At 41.0% G+C, this 21618-nt stretch overlaps 3 protein-coding genes across 4 annotated transcripts; 1 reads left to right on the top strand and 2 right to left on the bottom strand.

Annotated features, from left to right (window-relative positions):
- Positions 1-318: 318 nt before the first annotated feature.
- akr1a1a (aldo-keto reductase family 1, member A1a (aldehyde reductase)) lies at positions 319-3339 on the top strand. Of its 2 annotated transcripts, none has more exons than XM_072388030.1 (9): positions 319-445; positions 1060-1157; positions 1244-1363; positions 1854-2005; positions 2112-2307; positions 2387-2436; positions 2532-2681; positions 2805-2964; positions 3225-3339. In XM_072388030.1, the coding sequence occupies exons 1-9, from the start codon at positions 355-357 to the stop codon at positions 3288-3290; spliced, it is 1083 nt and encodes a 360-aa protein (XP_072244131.1). In that variant the 5' UTR covers positions 319-354; the 3' UTR covers positions 3291-3339. The 2 variants fall into 2 exon arrangements, with proteins under 2 accessions (XP_072244131.1, XP_072244132.1); XM_072388031.1 differs by having other exon boundaries at positions 376-445; positions 1016-1157; positions 3225-3338.
- Positions 3340-3623: 284 nt separating this feature from the next.
- Positions 3624-12306, bottom strand: vcp (valosin containing protein). The gene is made up of 17 exons (XM_072388029.1): positions 12163-12306; positions 9772-9883; positions 9485-9657; positions 9214-9356; positions 8962-9092; positions 8737-8868; positions 8279-8381; positions 7916-8049; positions 7606-7741; positions 7018-7130; positions 6639-6803; positions 6409-6531; positions 5628-5840; positions 5188-5496; positions 4674-4829; positions 4368-4522; positions 3624-4223 (listed from the first exon to the last, which is right to left on the bottom strand). Exons 1-17 carry the CDS (start codon positions 12177-12179, stop codon positions 4118-4120), a joined length of 2421 nt encoding a protein of 806 aa, XP_072244130.1. The 5' UTR covers positions 12180-12306; the 3' UTR covers positions 3624-4117.
- Positions 12307-12702: 396 nt separating this feature from the next.
- On the bottom strand, positions 12703-21204 carry fancg (FA complementation group G). Its single transcript, XM_072386988.1, has 14 exons — positions 21075-21204; positions 20376-20469; positions 20138-20263; positions 19854-20026; positions 19395-19533; positions 17649-17779; positions 17406-17552; positions 17030-17190; positions 16853-16919; positions 16401-16723; positions 16283-16323; positions 15988-16161; positions 14912-15026; positions 12703-13047 (listed from the first exon to the last, which is right to left on the bottom strand). Exons 1-14 carry the CDS (start codon positions 21153-21155, stop codon positions 12954-12956), a joined length of 1866 nt encoding a protein of 621 aa, XP_072243089.1. The 5' UTR covers positions 21156-21204; the 3' UTR covers positions 12703-12953.
- Positions 21205-21618: the final 414 nt, after the last annotated feature.

Raw genomic sequence — 21618 nt, 5'->3', positions numbered from 1 at the left:
GGACCTTGCAATAGAGTTTTGGGTTGTTTTTCTTTAACATTGTGTTGTCACTGTTACTAATTAAGTGAAGCATCAGCTGAGGTATCCTGGAATTAAGGCACATCTGTATACATATGATCACAAGACTGTGCACTGTCGTGATCATATACACTGAGACGCCACATCATGAACAAAATCAAAACAAGTATAAGAATTAAAACTGGTTTAGTGATGCATGTTTGTGTTTATTTTGTTTAGTAAGCACAAAGATGGAAGATCATTCATATTCCTCATGGTTGACACTGGTGTTTATGTTTAACTATGAGTACAGTAAAGTTTAGAGATCTTCCATTAGTGTGTGTTACAGATAAACAAATGGAAACAGACTTTGACCTCAACTTGCCAAACTTCCAAAAGACACACAACCCTCAACGGATCACTGGAACATCCATCAGAGCGACCCCAGGTATGAGCAGAAGTTTTCACTGACAAATGTACCTTTTTCATTCTCTGTTTAATGTTGACAGTGTTTGAGGATGAGGGACTTACACTCTGTGGTCTGCAGCTTGGTCAGGAGGTAGTCAGGTCAGATGATCTCTGTTATGAGACACCGATTATGTGAAACAGCTGCTGTGCTTCAAGAACAAAGTGTGTGTGCCACATGGTAAGTATAAGCGAAATTAGGGAACCATGTGTAGGGTGCCTGAGATCTGCTCCAGCAACACTGCACTGTGACTAATGGCATATAGCGCTATCAGCCATTTCTAGCTGTATGGCTGGGTTCACAGAGGGTTTAACTTACTCACTGAAAAGTTCTGCTCAGAGGGTGAAAAACAACTCACAACAACTGGGTCACCAAAAGTTGGTTTGCTGCCTGTATGCATAATGGCTACTGCTTTAAGAAAGGCTCTTTCATGTGTGAATATACTGTACGTGCACAACCCCTTCTGCAGAACAGAGTTAATGAATCCTGCTGAGTGATAATCAGTAACAGAGTATTAGGACAGTCATGATGACTGGATGGCCACTTCCACAGGAGTCTATAAGAGGAGACCTCAGACTCTTCTCTGTCGTTGTCAGGTCCTCCGAGTCGAAACATGAGCACTTTTGTGACTCTCTCATCAGGGCAGAGGATGCCCATGATTGGGCTCGGCACATGGAAGAGTGCTCCAGGACAGGTAAAGCGATAATCACTCCCACAGGTTTGAGCCTCGACCTTGTTTTAGATGTTGAGGAAGCATATGATGTATCTGTGCATTTTCAGGTGAAGCAGGCAGTGCTGACAGCTTTTGACTGTGGGTACAGACACATTGACTGTGCCGCAGCATATGGCAATGAACAGGAGGTTGGAGAGGCTCTGGCGCTCTGGGTTGGTCCAGGGAAGGTGAGGAACTACTTAATTTATAAGTCAATTTTGACAGTTTGTTCCCGTCTCCTCTCAAAACCCATTCAATTATTTTTAACATTAGAAAGTAAAGGCAGACAGCACACAATCGGTCAACTTACTGGTTTATTTCATAGCTTTGAAGCTTAAGAAGCTAAAGTTAAAGCTAAAGAAATACTGGAATTATCTTAAAATCAATCTTGGTAGCTTAATTTATCTGCCAACAACTGATTACAACAAGTCCATTCGTTTTCAGCTGAAAAACAACTTCTAAGAAATAGTTAATCTTATATGTCGATGTTGGGTTTAAGATTAACACAAGGGTAAAGGTTAGAGTCTGAGTGAAGCTGCGGTTGGGGTCAATGTTTTCCCAACCAGAAAAGATTTGGGTGAACATCACTGAATTGGGCTTTTTCATCTGATAATTCAGATTTTCCCAAAGTGTCTCCAGGAACAACCAGCTGTTATTCTATCTGTCTCTCCACCTCAGACTCTGCGCCGCGAGGACGTGTTTGTGACCTCCAAGCTGTGGAACACCAAGCATGACCCAGAGGATGTCGAAGAGGCGTGCAGAACTAGTCTGGCCCACCTCGGCCTCTCATACCTGGACCTTTACCTAATGCACTGGCCCATGGCCTTTCAGTGAGTGGCCATACTTTCAGTAACAAAATATTGTTATCCGACTAAGAATCAGAGTGAAGGAGAAAATATTGCATCACGTTACTGAAACAGTATGCGGATGTTTCAGGCGGGGGAAGGAGCTGATGCCTCGCCGAGATGATGGAAGCATTTGTTACTCTGACACACACTACAGAGAGACTTGGATAGCCATGGAGAGCCTTGTAGATAAAGGTCTTGTCAAGGCTATAGGACTGTCCAACTTCAATGCCAGACAGACTGATGACGTCATCAGCTTTGCCAGACACAAACCCGTGGTGAACCAGGTACAGCTTTCTAACGGGACACGTAAACGACGAATCAGATCAGTAAACCTCTAATTAATATTCATCTGTCATCCCACAGGTGGAATGTCACCCTTACTTGTCTCAAACAGATCTCCTTTCACACTGTCGGTTGGTATAATGGCTGCTTAACACTCATCTCTTATAATAAAATCATCAAAGTAACATTTTTATTGATAAAGATGGCGCTCACGCTTCTATCTCAGGTCTGTAGCAGTTTGTGTCACAGCTTACAGTCCTCTGGGCAGCGGAGACAGACCCTGGGCATCTCCCGATGAGCCTAGTCTTCTGGAGGATCCACGACTGGGTGCCATCGCCCAGAGATACCAGAGGTCACCCGCACAGGTGATACTCAGGTAACAGAGGAGACTTCAACTTAGCCAACTAAAAATCGGATCCTTTACATACACACACACACACACACACACAGCTCTGTTGTAAATGTGAATTACACAAAATCCCATCATATGGCACCACAGGTGGCACATTCAGAGGGGTGTAGTGAGCATCCCCAAAAGCGTGACTCCCTCCAGGATCCAGCAGAACGCGAAGGTGTTCGACTTCGTGTTATCACAAGAGGACATGAAGCTGATCGAGTCGTTCAACCGCAGCACACGTTTCATTGCTCCAACAGTTGAGGTGAGCCAGCAATTGTGTGACGCCACATAACTTTCCACAGCCTTCTCTTCCTCAGTGTGTTGAGCTGGATTTTCATGATGAAAAGCCACAGCACTCAGACACAATAATGCACAGCGGAAGCATCACTCACATTTCAATGGACCTCCAATACGGTCACCCCGTTTGTTTAAGAGAAATATTTTGGTTGGCGATGCGTTACAAATTGTGGTTTTATAACAAGTGAGCTTGTGTAACCATTTGGTCTTTTTTCTGCTCTACAGAAGGACGGCAAGAGAGTGTGGAGAGACGCAGAACATCCGCATTTCCCCTTCCATGATCCTTACTGAGTCTACAACAAGTGTAATATCAGCCGTTTGAAGATGGGTGTCAAATACACTAAATAAAAAAATCATGAAAATTCCAATGGAACCAAAGTAGTCACTTTTTTCTCAAAGTGACAACATTTATGACAATGGACAAAAAAGCTTCAACTACTTTTTTTTCAATAAATAAATTTGCCCAAAATACCATCGACGTGGGCCAACCATGTGTTCAAAACTTTATCGAGCGCATCTCTGTTGAGCTTTTTTTTTACATTTTAAAAAGCCTCACAGTCCTACCAAAATCTGACAAAAGTGGAACTTAGCGAAACAAACCAGCTTAAAACAGACACTGGTGACTCCATTTGGTGAGATTTTATTTTGAACAACATAACCTTGACAAATTTGTAATACATTATATGCTACTGTTTATCTTAAAAAAGAAAAAAAAAAACAAACCAAAACAAAAAAAAGAATAAAGAAGTCGTCAGCAATGTTTTTTTTTTTTCTGTCACAGTCTAGCATAGAAACCTGTCAATATAGCCATTTATGTTTTAGATATACTGAGAACGAGGCCACTCAAAAATGCCACCCCCACCCACCCCCTTCCCTTCAGTGGAAATAACTATTTGCATCAGTCACTCACCTTCTATGACATTACCCCACCCACATTAAAGTCAGGGCAAACCAGGTGGCTACATGCTTTCTCCAAGGGGGAAAAAAAAAAAAAAAAGAAAAAAATCATACAAAAGAAAAGAACACATGAAAGAAGCACAAAGTCCTAAAAATGTGGAATCTGGTGAGAATTTTTACAGATGTGATCCCAGAACTGACCACTGTGGGGCAGTGTACTTTTATCCATAAAGATCATCATCGTTATCTTCATTGAACACTGGGCCACTACCAGTTCCACCTGTGCCGTGAGCTGGTCCACTGCCACCTGCAGTACTGGAGGGAAACCTGAACCACATCAAAACAAAGCCACTTAGTTACCTTTTTTGATTACTTCAGTACGAACCACAATTAAAAGACAAAAAAATGTTTTTTTAAAGTTTACACAGGCACAAACGCTACGTGCGAGACATTAAACGTCAGAAAGTGTACCTGAAGCTGCCAAAGCCACGGCTCTGCTGCAGAGTCTGAGCAAACATCTCATATTTGCGAATATCATTGTCACTGACAGAGCGACGAGCAAATCGCATTGCTTCTTCGAAGTGGTCCTTCCTGATCTCTGGCACAGGATCATCCTCCTCCACCTCCTATGGAGGGATGAGGAAGAAAAAAGAAAAAAAAGTTTGTTCCATTTTTTTTTTTTTTTTTTTTTTTAAACAAGACAAACCAGAGGCAGCAGAAAGCAGGTGATCATCCAAATGATCAAAGATGAACAACAGGGCAGAACAGGTAACTGACCATGGCTGAAGGATTGGTCTGCCTCTCCCTCTCTCTGCGGATCTCATTCTCAATGCTTTCTCTGATGGCCAGTTTACACGCCCGCTGGCAGATCTCTGTGAGATCAGCTCCAGAGAAGCCATTGGTCATCTTAGCCAGGAAGTCCAAGTCCACATCCTTTCAAACAAAAATACAGTATGAAAACCGTGTTTCCAAATCAATGGTCATTTTTACAAGTTGCATAGCAGAACAGCCATTTTCAACTTTTTCTACAGAAGATTTGCAAGTTTTGGATGAACACAGGATTATCCCTTAATAGAACAGTTAAGGGTTAACTTGCTTAAGAAACAACATGTGTAAAGTATTAAAGATGTTAAGTTAAAGACACCATGGTAGATAGAAAATTAAATACAACTGCATTCATAAAAACCCTTGAAATAAAATACATTTAGCTCCAAACAAACTATCCTGCTGCAGACACTGTACAAGTAGTGGATTGGTTGGTTATGTGAATAATTGGTCGCATCATAGTGACCTTGCTGATGGGACTCTTGCGGAGATTGGCCTTCAGGATGCTGATCCTGCTCTTCTCGTCGGGCAGGGGGATGTAAATGAGCTGATCGAGACGGCCAGGTCTCAGGATGGCAGGATCAATGATGTCTGGTCTGTTTGTGGCTCCAATGATGAAGACGTTCTTCTTGCTCGACATTCCATCCATCTCAGTCAGGATCTGGTTGATGACACGGTCGGCGGCTCCGCCACCATCTCCAACGTTGCCGCCACGGGCTTTGGCTATGGAGTCCAGCTCATCAAAGAAGAGAACGCATGGGGCAGCCTGCCGAGCCTGAAAACAAACCAGAAAATGCTCTTACAAAGAAATGTAAACATCTGTTTGGCGGAGCAACATCGGTTTAAACATTTTTTAGGAATGACGATAAAGATAAAGTTTAACAGGAACCTGAACAACACTCTTACCTTGTCAAAGATCTCTCTGACATTGGCCTCAGATTCTCCAAACCACATGGTGAGCAGCTCAGGTCCTTTGATGGAGATGAAATTTGCCTGGCACTCATTGGCGATGGCTTTGGCCAGGAGGGTCTTACCACAACCAGGGGGACCGTAGAACAGCACACCTTTGGATGGGGTCATGCCAAACTTGAGGAACTTGTCTGGGTGCTCCACAGGGTACTGAATTAGGAGGAGGGGGCATCATTAGCACAGTAAGACACAGCATCTTAAATATGATATTTGTAGGGAAAGAAAATGTGATTGCAAAAAAATATTCCATCTAAAAACTCATTTTTCATGCAACAACTATTGAAGATTTGTTACATTCTGACTACTAATGCCGTTACATCACCAAATATTTGCTATAAGATTAGAGTTTTAGGTAAAGCAACTCAAATAAAATAAATAAATTGCCACACGACCAATAACAGCATTTTATTCACAGAGCTAATCTGCAACAGTCTGTAAAGGTTCTGTGAAATGAAGCCATTTTAAAAAGAGAGCTTTTTCTGATTTCATTAATATTGGAGATGGTGACGCTTAGGGGACACAACACCTAGCCAGTGATTGGTAGAAGTCCAAAATACTGTACTTCCTTCATAAGGGGTGCTCATCTTTAAGGAAAAATAAAAACAGGAGAATAAATCATACTCCCCACACTTTTCCAGACCGTGAGAATAAAATCCAGAACAATAAAATGACAGCTTTCAAAAATATCCAAGAACTCCAGAAATGATCACATTCATACCTGCACCAACTCCTGCAGCTCCCTCTTAACATCCTCCAGGCCTCCAATATCATCCCAGGTAATGTTGGGAACCTCAACAACTGTCTCCCTCAGAGCTGATGGGTTGCTCTGGCTCAGAGCCCACTGAAACACAGCGTTGATTACGTTAGTATCGACTCAAGAGGGCCGTTGCCAGTTACCTGATACAATTCACTCTCACTGGATTTCAAAAGATCACATTACAGGTTTACCTTGAAGTCATCCATGGTAACGGCAAGAGAGTTCATGACTTCAGCATCGATGGTCTCATCCTCAAGGTCGATCAGGTCCATCTTCTTCCTGATGGCCTGGAGAGCAGCCTCAGAGCAGAGAGCAGCCAGATCTGCACCCACATGCCCATGAGTCTCATTGGCAACCTAAAATACAACAATAAAATAGGTCCTTTAGCAACATCTTTCATCCAAAGCATTATGACAAAGTGTGGTGATAGCAGTGATGTGAAAGGTAAATGTGAGTAGAGCAGCAAATCCAATAGTTTATTAAAATGCATTCTACCTTAAATAGCTACATCTACTCAACCTCCGATTTAGGAAAATAACGTGTTGTAGGTGGTAAAGCACAGGCGCATACCTGTTCCAAGTCAACATCGTCAGCCAGTTTCATGTTCTTGGTGTGAATCTGGAGGATTTCCAACCTGCCAGTGGCATCAGGGATGCCAATGTCCACCTCCCTATCAAAACGCCCTGGAAGTGGCGAGAGGCCAAGCGCATGCACGTCAGTTTCAATAAGACATCCTAAAAGTTACTAACATCTACATCAGACACGCCTCAAGACAATTCAAAAGAACGGTCTAAAATTATTTAATGCTGCAGAAGTACGATTTGATACACTGGTATTACAACAAGTAACCAAGTATCAGAATTTGAGGACTAGACAAGATGCATTTCCAGCGCTCTGTCAAAGCTGTCAGGAACATTCAATAATTTCTTTTAGAAGAGTGAAACTGGACAGATGTCAGTAAGCGACCCAGCGGGATAACTGTCCAGCTACCACAGTAAAACAACCACGAGCAAGCAGATTCATTCAAAACAAAACCAGTTAGTCAAAGATTACGTTAGATGTTGCAAGAGAATGAAGTCAAAAACTTTTGTCATCTCTTACCGGCACATTAAAAGATTTAAAAAAAAATTAAAATAAAAGTCGTTAAAGGTAATTTACCAAATCTCCTGAGGGCTGGATCGATGCTGTTGGGTCTATTGGTGGCAGCCATGACGATGACATGAGCTCTCTGTTTCAGGCCGTCCATAAGTGTCAGCAGCTGAGAAACGATGCGCCTCTCCACCTCTCCGTGAGTCTGGAAAACACAACACACACCGTTTCTACAAATCCCATCCAGACTTCAGTGTTTTAACCTAAACGCAATAGTCAGACTGAGGTTATGTGAGGGACAACTGTAAAAAGAACTTTTATACCAGATGACAAACTGACATTGTACTCTAATCCCCATTCTGCACAGTTTTGCACTTACCTTCTCTCTCTTTGGAGCAATTGCATCAAGTTCATCAATAAAGATGATGGCAGGAGCATTTTTCTCAGCTTCCTCAAAGGCCTTTCTCAGGTTACTCTCGCTCTCTCCTGCCAGCTTACTCATAATCTCAGGACCTGAAACACAGAACAACATTTAGATTTTGGAGGAAACTATTCTCTTCCATCCCAGCAACAATTAATAGGATTCTCATAAGTGATAACTGTAAAATTGCTCATAAAAAGCAAAAATAATCGTAACTACAAGTTAATGCCATTGGGGATGTATGGCTTTCGGATGATCAAGAATTAGGCATGAATGCATAAAACAGTTTTGTTTTTTAAAAAAACAGTTGTGTGTTCACACCATTAATCAGGAAGAAGAAAGCTCCTGTTTCATTGGCCACAGCTCTGGCAATCAAAGTTTTTCCAGTTCCAGGGGGTCCATAGAGAAGGATTCCACGTGGGGGCTGAAAATGAGAGCATCAAAACCATCAAATATCTCCTGTTGGCTAATTTTACCATTTTTGATATCCTGCACATTTAAACTATTTAAAAAAAAAAAAAAAAAAAAAAGAAGACTCCAAAAGTTACCCAATACAGTCAGTAAAAATATGACTAAAGCTCATCAATATTTTCCTCTGGTTATTTCGACTAAAGTGTGATTACACAACAAGCCTTCAAAAGTTTTCAGATGGAGCCATTTTGGGCTGTAGAATCAGCTGTAGTTTTGCACTTATCTAACCCCCCCATGTTTACTTCAAAATGAAAAATGAAAGTCAAAGCAGTGTGCTCATTTCCCTACACATTAAACAGATGGCTCACCTTGACTCCTATAGCCTTAAACAGTGCAGGGTGTCTGAGGGGCAGCTCCACCATCTCCTTAATCTGCGCCAACTGCTTCCTTACTCCTCCAATATCATCGTAGCCGACCTCGTTCAGGGACTCCTCCTCATCCTGCGTGTTCAAAAACCAAAATATTTCAAATTTCCTCTCCGTTTACTTTTGGTAAATGTTAATCCATGGATCCCTCCCATTCCAGATACTGACCTCTCTTCTGATTGGCTCACCCTCGCAGTGAATGACGGTGTCAGGAGCAACGATGCAGTAAGGGGAAGGGTCGGTCTCTACCACCTTGAACTCCACAGCACGCATGCCTCCTCTGACCAGGAAAATGTCACCTTAACGAGTTTAACAATAAAATAAGAAACCTATTTAATACTCCAGCGCCACATGGTTTTTAAAACTGAGTAACAAGATGTAAACAAATTCTTCGCCCTGAATATGGACGGTGGCATTCACCTTTGCGGATTGGCCTGTAAGCCTCTAGGAAGTATGGCTTCAGGTAGACCTCAAACAGGTTGCCAGTAATTCCCTCTACTGTGTCATCTATTGGGAGGACATGGATCCTCTTTCCATACTTCACATCGGGACATGGCTGAATGCTGTGAGAGAAATCATTGTAAACATCACCCATCCATAAAAAAAAAAAATCAAGTTTGGTATTTAAAAAAAACAAAACAACAAAAAAACAACACAACAAACGCATTTTTCCTCTCTTTTTCTCCCCCACCTGATGACATCACCAAGACGGACCCTCAGGTTGTTGCGGACCACCCTGTTCATGCGAACCTTTTCATCAGAACAGGTGTCATCAGACAGCACGATGCACACAGTCTCCCGCCTCTTTTTACCCTTCATCAGCACTGTGTCTCCACGGAAGAGCTGCAGCTCGTCCATCTTGGTCTTAAAATTAATCAAACAATTTTTTGGGGGTGTGAAACTCAGTTATCGACCGTCACCATCTGATAGGAATCGTATCTTTTTACAGCAGCAATGAACAGAAGCTTCAAGGTTTACCTGAGAGAGAGAGACAACACTGTTGTCTTCATTGATGGATTCATCAACCACCAGTCTGTTGGGTCTGTTCTTTTGTTTCAGAATAGCAGTTGCTAGATCATCATTTTTGGATCTATGAGAAACGGAAGATAAAGCCAAACAAAATTAGTATCAACAGCTTTCTGCAAAAGGCAAGTACCTGTTGACAAAAAAAAGTGCAGGAATCCTACAACATCTTGTGAATAGGGACATAGTCTGGCACTTAACTATTCCATAGTCATCTCCCCCATTCACTCTTCCTCTATACTTGTGGTATAATTAATTTGTGACATCTTAAAAGAGCAAAAATAAATAAATTTAAAAAAAATGTATGCATTATCCCTTAAATTTAATCCTTTCTGTATCAAACTGCTTTTGCCCCCCCTCAATTATTCTCTCTAAAAAAAAAAAGAAGGTGCTATAAATTACATCTAATTGTACTAGTATAAGACAATAGATTAAAATGAGATCCAATTATTTATCAATGTGAGATAACTGCAATAGGTCTGCTGAACTGCATCAGACATCGATCCCTTGACAACGCAGAGACAACACAAGACTCCAGACAGCAGAAGAGCCATCAATCAGAGTACTGCAAAACAATACTGTTGATTACCCGTGAACTTTAAAAATACATCTACTCAAGTGCTCTGCCATTTGAGAGCAAAATAAACTTGCCCAGACAGACACATTATGGACAATCGTTCAAATGAGGAATTTAGAAACCAATTTAGAAGCTTTTTCCAAAAAGGTTTATGCTTTTTCCAAAAAGCATAAACCTAAAATTGATGTCATCTGGCACCCTGTTGTATAAATGAGCTCCCGCTTTTAGAAAAATTAAAAAAAAAAGATCATTCAGGTTGAGCAATGTATTGAACAGTTGCTATGGAGGAGTCTTTTAGAAACTAACTTATTCTGAGAAACTCTATGAAACCTTTGAAGAGTTTCTGATTTAGTCTCAAGGGTAAAACTACTGTGAATCCAGAACAACCCTTTTTTTTTATAGCTGCTTTAGGTGCTTTTATTTCAACAATGGGCTAAAATGATACTACTCCAAAAAGAAAGTCGCAAAGATTTGAATTTTGAATCGACGAGTAAACACTGGCCATCCTTAGGACTTAGTCACCAGGACACAGAAGGTTGTAATTAGTAATGCGGTTTTACATTGTTTATAGCAGCACTACGCGAAATTGCAAGTTTACTTTAAAGTAAGTAACATACATCCCGAAATCGAATACAGAGTAGAGGAGAATTCTACAAATATTATGTTGTGTGTACATCGAAATTTCTATTAAACATTTTAACTAACGCATTGACAAGCGCCAACTCGTCGTTTACACAACTCGTCAATGACGGTGGTTTAACGTAGTCGATGGAAATATCACAGAATCATCCGTGTAGTTTAAAAAAATAAAAACTAGAAAATAACGACTGAAGCATTTATCGTTTCTGAGAAAGTACGTGGATTGTTTTAGTGTTTTCTCTTTCATGTTGACAGCATGCCAATGTTAGCTTTGCGCTAACCGGCTAGCGAGCAAGGGAACCCAGATGACACAGCAAAAGAATCTGAGAGAAAAAAAAAAAAACTTTGTTAGCTGGTATGGTCCCTCCTCTACGGATTCCCTTTTAAACTGCAGTGTGACTTTACAAACGTCGTCATAAACGTCCGGTACATATTAAAATTAAGTGCCATTTTACTATTTATACGCTGAGTACGAATACGTCCCGTGTTGTGCTGATCATTCAGAGTGACTCGTCAACCCCATTAGCTTGCTTTGGTACACTGTGTAGGATAGCTGTAAGATCACTGTGAAGGTAATCATAATTTTGCCAACTGTTTACTTTCGTAAAACCGCTGGTCTGTCGGTCAAATAGTTGTCATATGCTAGTAGGTTAAATATCTGTTGCATTTACAAACTGAAGACGAGTCTTAAGGCAGGCTAATAGCCAGTGGATAGGCCAATTTCTCAGTGTGATGGTGGATGGCTTTGGCCTTGACACTCTTGCTAAGCTAACGTTAGCAACCAAGCACGACTGCGATGACTGCGCTTTGTCAAGTCGCTGTCACACAACTGGCCAACTCAATACCGTTAATGGACTAACGACAACTTCGTTGTGATAACGGATTAAACCAATCTGTCTGGATAAAATACATCTGCTAGTCGTTATCAAACCACTGGACTTAAGTGCGGAGGTTGAAGTAGCTGACCCCATTAGCTCCCTTGCTAGCAAACTCGGCTATGTATTAGCATTTGAGCTAACTTAATAAACTAATGGATTCTGAATTAACGTTACGCATTTTGAGGGTATTTGTTGAAAGACGCTGTTTCAAAATAATACATGTCACTAAACATATACAAGGTTTATACTTACTCCCCTCCCGAAGCCATGGTGGTCCACCTGGATTGCAAGTAATAAATAAAGAAATTCTAGCTAAATGTTTAAAAAGGCTTAACCGGTTTTCGTTACTCTATGTTCTCAGCGATGTCACACGAAAGAGCAGCAGTTTCCGTGCCTTCTTTACGGTTATACCGTGAGCTAGATGAATCTCGTGATCTGATTGGCGAGAGCCAGTCCGTCAAATGTGAGAACCAATCCAAAACCTGCCAGTCTATCGTCCCCGAATGTATTGTGGAAGTTTGGCCAGTTACAAATGCATGGAAGGTCACATGGTTGTCAACTTTTTTTCTTATTGGTCTTTTAAACAACCCAATCAACCAATTACCGTTTACCGCGTTGATGTTAAAGAATCCTGAAAACATCAACTGGTAGGTTACTCATGGTAACAGTGAGCGTTTTCTAGTTCGGTACCTTAAAATCGTTCCTCTAGGCAAGTTTATATAGAGAGAAAAGTGAACTATTTCCTTACGTTTTATTTAAGGGAAACTTCTTAAATGAATTGGATTTTGTAACAACAGCAGCACAATATATATACTATCAAAAATATATTCTGTATATTAAATTGAAAAGCACAACACAGTCACAGTTTCCATCCCGGAGCAGGTGGACATACTCTGGGTTTTTGTTTGAACACTGGCTACCTTTGAAATATGCCTTATTTTACAGATCCCATTGATAAAAGTTTGTTTAGGGTACAATTGTCTTTTTACATGCCAGTCCTCTTCAATAAATAGCAGGACATTCTTCCTATGTCTCCAGGCTGATTAGAAGGGGCCAAGTTTCTGTATTCTCTGGCGCAGTTCTGTGGAATCCAACAAAGGGCCCCGTTGATCTTCTAGCACGTACACGGGAAGATTCCTGCAAAATAAAATTCATGCCAAGATTTAGAAGGAGAAATATCAGAGCACAGTTAACCGGTTTATATCAATAGATTGTTTGGAACCATTAGGTGCCCACATTTAATTTTGTCCTCAGCCTTCATCTTAAATAAATATGTATTCCGGTTGTGTCGGGATCCAGCTGTGACTGTGAGGGCCTTGCAGAGAAATTACTCTGCACCCATACCATCTCAAATCTCAAGTATCCTCATATGATTCGATTTCGGCATAGCAGTTTACGTTTGAATTCAGACGACAGCTGCTTCAAAAACTCAATGCATAACCTTTACAGCTGGCAAAACAGTTTTTCGTCAAGTCAAATTTTATTTCCATAGTACATTCAATTCAACAATGTCAGTCGACCAAAGTGCTGTACAGGTTATAAAAAATACAAATATGATAAACAGTCGCCAAATTAAGTAATAAATAGAGACTGAAACCTGCAAGGAAACACCCCCAAAAAATGACACAAAATTAAATCAAATTGTGCTTGCACGATAAAAGCAAATAAAACCTCTTCAACAAAAACGAAAAGACATAAAAAATAAATATGTTTTGAGCAGGGTTTTAATGCTATCAAGGGTCACTTAAATTTAAAGGTTGGCTGTTTTAGAGATTAGGAACCACCACAAAAAGGCTCCAACCCCTCTGTTTTTTAGTCTTGGTCTTGGAATGTAATTGGTCTGTAGACCGAGTGCTCTGGTTGAAGTTTAGGGCTGTATAAGTTCAGATAAATAGGGTTGCACCATACCATGTATACTCTTAAAGCCAAGTAATAAAATCCCAAAGTGAATTCTGGAATGGAGGCAGTGCAGGGATGATAGTACAGGTGTGATGTGATTATGTCGTTTCTTTCCTGTAAAAAAAGTGAGCCGTTGCATTTTGTACGGCCACGAAAAGATGACCAATCCAGACCAACATTGAAAGAATTAAAATAATCTAATCAGCGGGATGTGGTCGTCACCTTACTGCAGAGCCTTTACTGAAAACAAGCTTGTATTGGCAACTTAAATTTAAAGGGGCAGTCATAAAAACTGATTTCTTGCAAATGGGTGGGAGTAGGAATCTAAAAGGCTAACAACACCACCGCAACCATCTAAAAGGTTGGATTGTCCATATAAAAGGATTTCTGTTTTGTTTTCATTGAGGGAGAGGAAGTTTACAAATGCGGAATTGGCTCTGAAAATCACCTGCAAAACAATGGAAAGGACATATTATACTTTTCAAAAACACCAAAGAAAAGAAGAGGTAAGAAGAGAATAGGGTAAAATGGACCCTTTCTGACAGATAAGACTGGAACCATTCTAGGGCTGTGGAACTTCTAAAAAATACCATTTAAATCAAGAAATGTCTGTAAATCTAAAATGAAAAAGTATACTACTTAATCTTAAACCTTTGACAGAAAAGGGAGCTTCAAAATAGGCCTAGAGTAAGAAATAATGGAATCAAGATTGCTTGTTTTGCTGCTGGGACACAGTCAGAATGACAGAAATGAATCAGTTCAACAATGTGTGGTTTTAAGGCATTGAAAACATCCTTAACGAGATGGGATGGGGTCCTTAATAAGGGACAGTAACATGGCCGCAAATGCCTATTTTAGTTAAAGAGAAAAAAAACGACACTTGCTCAAATGTCTTAATAAGATCTCACTAAATATAGCACATAATGATTTATTGTGGTCGGGAGTAGATCTGTGACAATTTTCTCTCCAAACAATATAGCATACAAAGAACGCCTTTACTCAAATCCCCCTAACAGACTCAGGGTTTTGGTCACATGCATGCATAATCAGTGTAAAAATATGTGTTGAAATTGAAGTGAGGGAAGTGAGTTCAGTGTCTTACTCTGGTAAGGATTGTGTGGGGAGGCTCCAGGTCTTTTCCCAACAAGCTGCTGCCTCCCGCTGCCTGCCAAGCCTCCACAGCACCTCACCACACCACAGTCCTGCACCCACAGCCTCTGAAACAGAACACGATGACATGTCCTGACAAAGGACCAAGCCAGTCACGAATGTGTTCCCATGCAGCATATGTGTAGATGCCCACGTTCTGTGACGCATATGTTAAAGGAAACGTGGATGCCGTGTAAGGATGTGGTTTTCTAGACAAAACACTGGTAGATTATTCCATGTTTTGGTCTTTCATTTCTGGTAACTGAAACAGACAATGGCGCAGGCATAAAACATACTGGGTGTGTTTATCAGTAACTTTGTGTCCTTCCCTGACTTGTCACACCCTTACACAGGGACGGCTAACAGGGCCTAGCCCTACATAGGTTTTTCAATAAATAGAATTAAGAAGAAAGAAAGAAAATAAATTAAACTTGAAACAGATTGTTTTTATGAAGCCAAGAGCAGCAACGATGCCAAATAGTCACGTGACAAACACTAAATCTGTCTAAATGGGCTAAGTATTTACAGCCAGAGCAGAGCAACACAAAGTTTTATCTGTCTCTGCTTTGACAAATGATTGACAGGCAGCTTGACACGCCCACTTCATTCGACGTTCATTCGTTGAGCCAATGACAGGAAACATAACGGCTAGTGAGAAGTAAAAAGATTTGAGATGTTGTGCAGCTCTGTAACAGCGTACCTCTGCCAACTAACAACACACAAACTGAGACTGTCGCTGCCGGACAGGCAGGTTTTCTTTAAATGTTACATCCTATGACATAACATTCAGATGCTTAATACAGAACGTATCAGAAAACAGAAGAGTGAGAAAACATCCTTATGGAGACTTCACAATTATGAGAACATAGTGAATGTTTTCAAACTGTAAAGGGTGTGCACCTGAAAATGTGTGGGTCATATTGAGAACAACAGGGCTGTATGGCAAAGTTTGCTAGAGTAACAGATCAGTGGAAATCATATGTCAAAAATATCCTTAAACTCAGCAGCACACATCCTAAAGTTACAGACCTGGGAGGAGCTGTAAGCTGAGCTGGAGGTCTCTCAGGGCCTCTCTCAAGTGATCCATATGGGTAAAGCTGATGCCCCGTCCAGCTAATGACAGCCCTTTCAGTCTCTGAAGGACGCACAGATCCATTCCCTGCTTGACATCCATATGTAGACTGAGACTTTGTGGCTGGGAACCTGTCAGTGACCATTAAAAAATAAAAAATAAATAAATAAATCAACAAAGTAATAGAGACTAGATGTGACGTGAGAGGAAAAGTTCTCTCTCCAAAAATACAGAAATCATAAAGTTACTCACCTTTCCTTTTAAAGAGCACCTTCACCAGCAAGTTAATACACCTGTAAAGCACAATACCATCTTTGTTTACAATCCCAAAAACCTGTGACATAAGTTAGATCATTCTAATCTGACAGACCTTGTGTAGTGGGTCACAGCTTGTTTCCAGTCCTTCAGGTGGGTGTAGCAGTGACCCTGGAGGTGATAAGCAGCTGCAACCCAGAGAACCATTGCCCCTCTATCTGCACCTTCCTCTTGCACATCCCTCGTCGACGTCACACTGCTCTCCTCTGGCTCTTCCAGCACCACTTTCTCAGGGAGCAGCTCCAGTGTCGTGCTGAGGACTTCACTGCAGAGCGTCATACAATCTGCAGGTCGTTGGGCCATGAGCAAGGCAGTGCCTGCCTCCAGGTAAAGCTTGGGTAACTTGGGGAGGGTGGAGACCTCACCCTCAGTATATACCTGAGTCAACATACAAAAGTCGCATGCTGATTAACAGGCTCAGAAAATATTCCTTCCCAGAGTTAAAGCAAGCATCCTGATGACAAAATGTTTCAGTAAAAGTGTGTCTGTCTCTGTTTTCAGTCTTACTCCTTGTTGATCTTCTGAGTGAAGAGCAGCCAGCAGGTCCAGATAATGTTCAACACCCTCTGACACTCTACAAAAACACCACACGGAGTCGTTTGTCAGCCTGAGTTCAAAGTTTTAGCATAGATGCTGATGGAGGAGACATGCAGAGAATCTGAGAGTCCATGCTACTCTTCCCACCTGCCATGGAGCACACACTTGAGGGCCAGACTGTGAAGGACACTAATGGCAGACGGGACTGAGAGCAGGCTGCTCAGTGACTGGCTACGGAGGAGTAAGGGTGGAGAGAGGAGATGGGTACCAGCTGCAGACGGCTCTGTAGCGGAGGGTAACAACAAAGTCTGTGGCACAAGAAAGCTTTCATGTTTCAGAATCCAAGCTTGCATGTAACTGAATGTGTCAGTGTGCAACTCAGCAGAAAAATACATATAAACATAGACTATTGTTTAAAAGCAAAATGATCTATCTGCATCTACAAGACAACATTTTTAAACTACTGCCCTCTTGTCTCTGCAAACGTATTCAGTGTTGAGTGCTTTGAATGGGAGTTACTCACAGAGTGCAGTATACGAAGAGCGTGTATCTCAGCTTGTGTGTTTCCCAGCTGCCTGTAGATCAGCGTGCTCTGGTAGAGTGCACATACACATCGGGAGTCTGTCTCCAGCGCCTTTCTGTAACACTGTAATGCCATCTGAGGGCGGCTCTGGAGACAAATGCAAACACATACATACTGCAGGCAAAGAAACCTCCATGCTGGTGCTTTGTTGTACGAGTTATTTTTTTTATTGTGAATGTGTACCATGTGGGCGAGGCACGAGCCAGAGAGCAGGTGTGTGTATGATATTAGAGCTCTGGGAGCTGGCTTGGCGGAAGCTTCCTGTAGACATGACAGCGCCTCTGAACTCAAACCCTCACTCAGCCTTTCTGCACCTTAATGAAACAGAAAATAGCAAACACAAAGATGATCACTCAAAATGTCTTTTTAGAACATAAAACATAAAAATCCCTGATGTGTGAAGTGAAAAACATGATTCTCTTGTTACACAGGGCACCTGTCAACAGGTGAGATATTAGGCAACAAGTGAGCAGTCAGCTCTTGATGCTGACATGTTGGATGGAGAAGGACTGGGCACATAAAAGACAAGTGAGCATCAGAATTGAGCCGCAAAGAAATGAAAGATGGGGGCTTGGCCTTATCATACTATGAATGACTAGGTGAGTGGGAGTTATTTAGCTGGGGAAAGGTTGGCAGTAGGGTAGAGAGAACTCAAGCCAGTGACACTTTGGGCAACATTCTGCTCAGAAAACCCAGGTCCTGGCATTCATATGGAAGTTGCTTTGACACATATCACCCTTTTAAACATTGTTTCAGGCCAAGCACATCCATTCATGGAAGCAGAATTTTCTGATGGCAGCGATCTCTTTAAGCAGAAAAACGCGCCCCGGCATACAGCAAGCGTTGCTCTGAAATTATTTAAGAAACGTAACACAGAGGTTATGATGTTGACTTGGCCAACTAGTTCCCTCCATCTCAATTTGATCAAGCATCCGTTGAATGTTCTGGGAGCACAAATGCAATCTTTGATGGTCCTCACAACTTACAGAAGTTCAAGGATCTGCTGCCAACATCTTGGTGCTTGATGTCAAAGGACACCTTCAGAGGTCGCATGGAGTCTGTTCAATAGTCCGTTTTGCTTAGGAACTTAACTAAGTGAGGGAGATGATCTGGGAGTTGAGCCATGACAGCAACTGTTCAACTCTAAATGCTATGGAAAGGAGCTCCAAGGCTTCCTTTATGATCTCCTTTAGCAAAGGATGACAACAATGTTTTTACATTTTTAAATATCTCCTATTTTTTAATAAAAAACCTTGATAATAAAGTAATATTCTATGTATGAGATAACCTTCATGCAGCAATGTGACGAGACTGAAATAGACAACATAGTTTCAGTGCTGCAGACCCAGGTCACAGCTTCGCGTGTTATTGAATTCTCATTGCAGACCGGTCGGCAGTCCTTTTTCCTACTCTGTTTCCTTAACCCCATGACTTCTTCCACCACGGCCAACACAAAGAGTTTAGAAAAAGATGACAGGAGTTAATAATATTGACTATTTGACTGGACCCTGTGTCTGAAGGACTATGAGCTCAACACCATATTAGACACCTGGCTTTACAGATGTGGCTGACTGGTGTGTGTTTATGTCTATAAGTATATTAGTGTAAGGGTATTTCTAGATTCTCAATTCACAAACCTTTGAAGCATTCCCTAATACCGGCTTAGTGAGCATGCTTTTACTTTAACACTTTTAAACACAAATGCATACCACATCATTCTGACTTCAGATAAGATTTCCTTCCCGAGTACTCATAGGTGATCAGATTACAGCAAGATAAAATATACCTAGATTGTCTGTCTATATCACCTGACTGTATTACAAAACCCTGACCAGAAACCCAGATATTAGGTTTAAGCTTCATTAAATATCAGTCTGATAACATTCCGGATGAATAACCTTCATAATACACCGAGAAAATGTTGCTGACCTTCGGCGATGACAGTGGAGATCTGCAATATTTCAACAACCCTTCTTGGGTCCATCACCAGTCTTGGCATGTTAGAGAACTTTTCCTTTTCCTCGTCGCCACAACCATTCAGTGTCTCAAACAGAGATGACATCTCCTCCTGTGTAACAAAAAAGACGCAGTGATATGCTGTTTTTTTTCTATCTCCTTTGTAATGTCATATCCACAATAACACAACAAATACAACATCAAACCTGTCCTATTTCACAACAGAGCTGAGACTAGTCACAGGTGATGTAGTTGCATGTTAATCATATTGGAGTTAATCTGAATCTAATAGAACCATCATTTCACAAGATCTGAGACAATGCTTTGGTCCCCAACAGTTATAAATGAAAGCCATCTTGTGAGCTTAAGCTGGACTGGAAAACTAGAAGATGCAGTTCCTTCACACCTCATAAGGTGAAATCTTAATCTTACCTTAAATTCCTTGATAGTTTTAAACTGGCAAGTGGCAAGCCATACTGCCCACTGCAGACAGGGAAGGTACAGGACAAACGGATGCAATGCTGCGTTTCCCACAAATTTGAGAGCTGTTTTCCAAAGCCAAAGAGGGTCTGATGTACTAGAGTCACCTCCTGTCATCTGAAGAACTGAAAGAAACAATGTAAAAAAAGAAAAATCAAAATAAGGCTAGACTTATTATATTGGTTTCTGTATCATCTATATCTACAGCTATACCAGGATTTTAGGTAGAGGCCCACCTCTTTTTGTGGCCTGTGTGAGGAGTGACTCAGCCTCCGCAAACTGAGATTGAGCAATAAAGCACATGCAGACATTGTACACAACTGAAAGCTCCATTTTAGCATAATCTGCATGCGGAGGGATACCTGCAGAGGAAGGACAGGGGGAAAAGGAGTAAGGCAAAAGGATAATAAAAGAAACTAACAGTCTGTCCAGCTTAGCAAACTACGCATTTGTATTAAGAGGATAAAGGAGCACCTTGTATTTTCCTTAAGAGCTTGTGAAACTCAGAGGAACATCGTCTCACATTGGTATGGTTTTGGTCTCGGCACAGAGCATTTTGTGCTTGTAGCTGCCAAAATAATTCAAAACAAACTTGCAACATGAACAGGTTGGAACACAGAATTTGCAACAGTCAGACAATATTTTTGGGGTGTTTACATGAAAGTCAACTTTCATTCAGAAATTAATCAATCAGATAAATGTAAAAAAATATATATGACAAGTTGAGTACATGAAGCAGTGTTAAAGATGACACTATATACCTGTGTAGTCATACACAATAGGTTGGGTTAGAGAAACTTCTTATGAGCACATCTTAGGAACATATCAAGTTAGAATAAAACATTGGTTTTCAGTTAGATTTTTTTAGGATAACTTTTTTAGGCACTCCATAAAATCAGATTAGATTTGCCATGTTTTTAGACGAACCTGCAGTAGGTTTAGCGATGTTTTCAGTGTTTTAGTGAACTATGTATTCAGGTCACGTTAAAACATAGTTTCAAGATGGCATCGTTAGCCAAGATCAAGCTATCAAAGTTAACACAATAATACGTCTCTCTCAATGCATTCTTAATAATAAAAACCTTTCCATTAAGATCAGTAAAAGGATAAAATGGTAGACAGATGAAGAGTGATGTGCTGACTGCTGTACAGATGCCGGCTAACGTTACTTACTTTATAATTATTTACCAGCTCGTTATTCTCTTGTGTCCACCTGTCTAATAAAGACACCGGATGGTACATTTTCTCAGACATAACTTCACTTTTTTTTTTCTTTTTTAAAAAAAGCGTAAGCGATACTTTTTTTCTAAATTTCCCTCGTTTACCAAAGATGAGCTAACACAGGAAGTAGACATTAGCGGGTATGTAGGCGCGGGGCTCTGCTGCCCCCAGTGGACAGACCTGTGAACTACGTGGACAGTCTGCTAACTGTCCAGCAGGTGATGCTGTAGGTGGGACAAGTTTTCGTGTTCTTCTAGAAATTTCACTCACTGGATTCTTATCAGCCCTAAAACTGTTTAGAGCCACTATTTACTTATGGCAAGTAACCTTCAGGAATCACATGCAGATAATCACACTGCCTTAATGTATTCAGTTTTATTCAGTACTGTGAATGTCTACCACTTAAGAATACCTCCACTTAAGAATATCTTCCCATTGTGGCATGCTGCCCGAAATCCATGCATACATATAAAAGCACACACACATATAGGTGTAA

This window comes from Leuresthes tenuis, unplaced genomic scaffold (assembly GCF_036924035.1).
Source record: "Leuresthes tenuis unplaced genomic scaffold, fLeuTen1.0.hap1 SCAF_6, whole genome shotgun sequence".
NCBI lineage: Eukaryota > Metazoa > Chordata > Actinopteri > Atheriniformes > Atherinopsidae > Leuresthes > Leuresthes tenuis.
The sequence above is the reverse complement of the archived record's forward strand: the minus strand, read 5'-3'. Positions and strand labels throughout refer to the sequence as shown.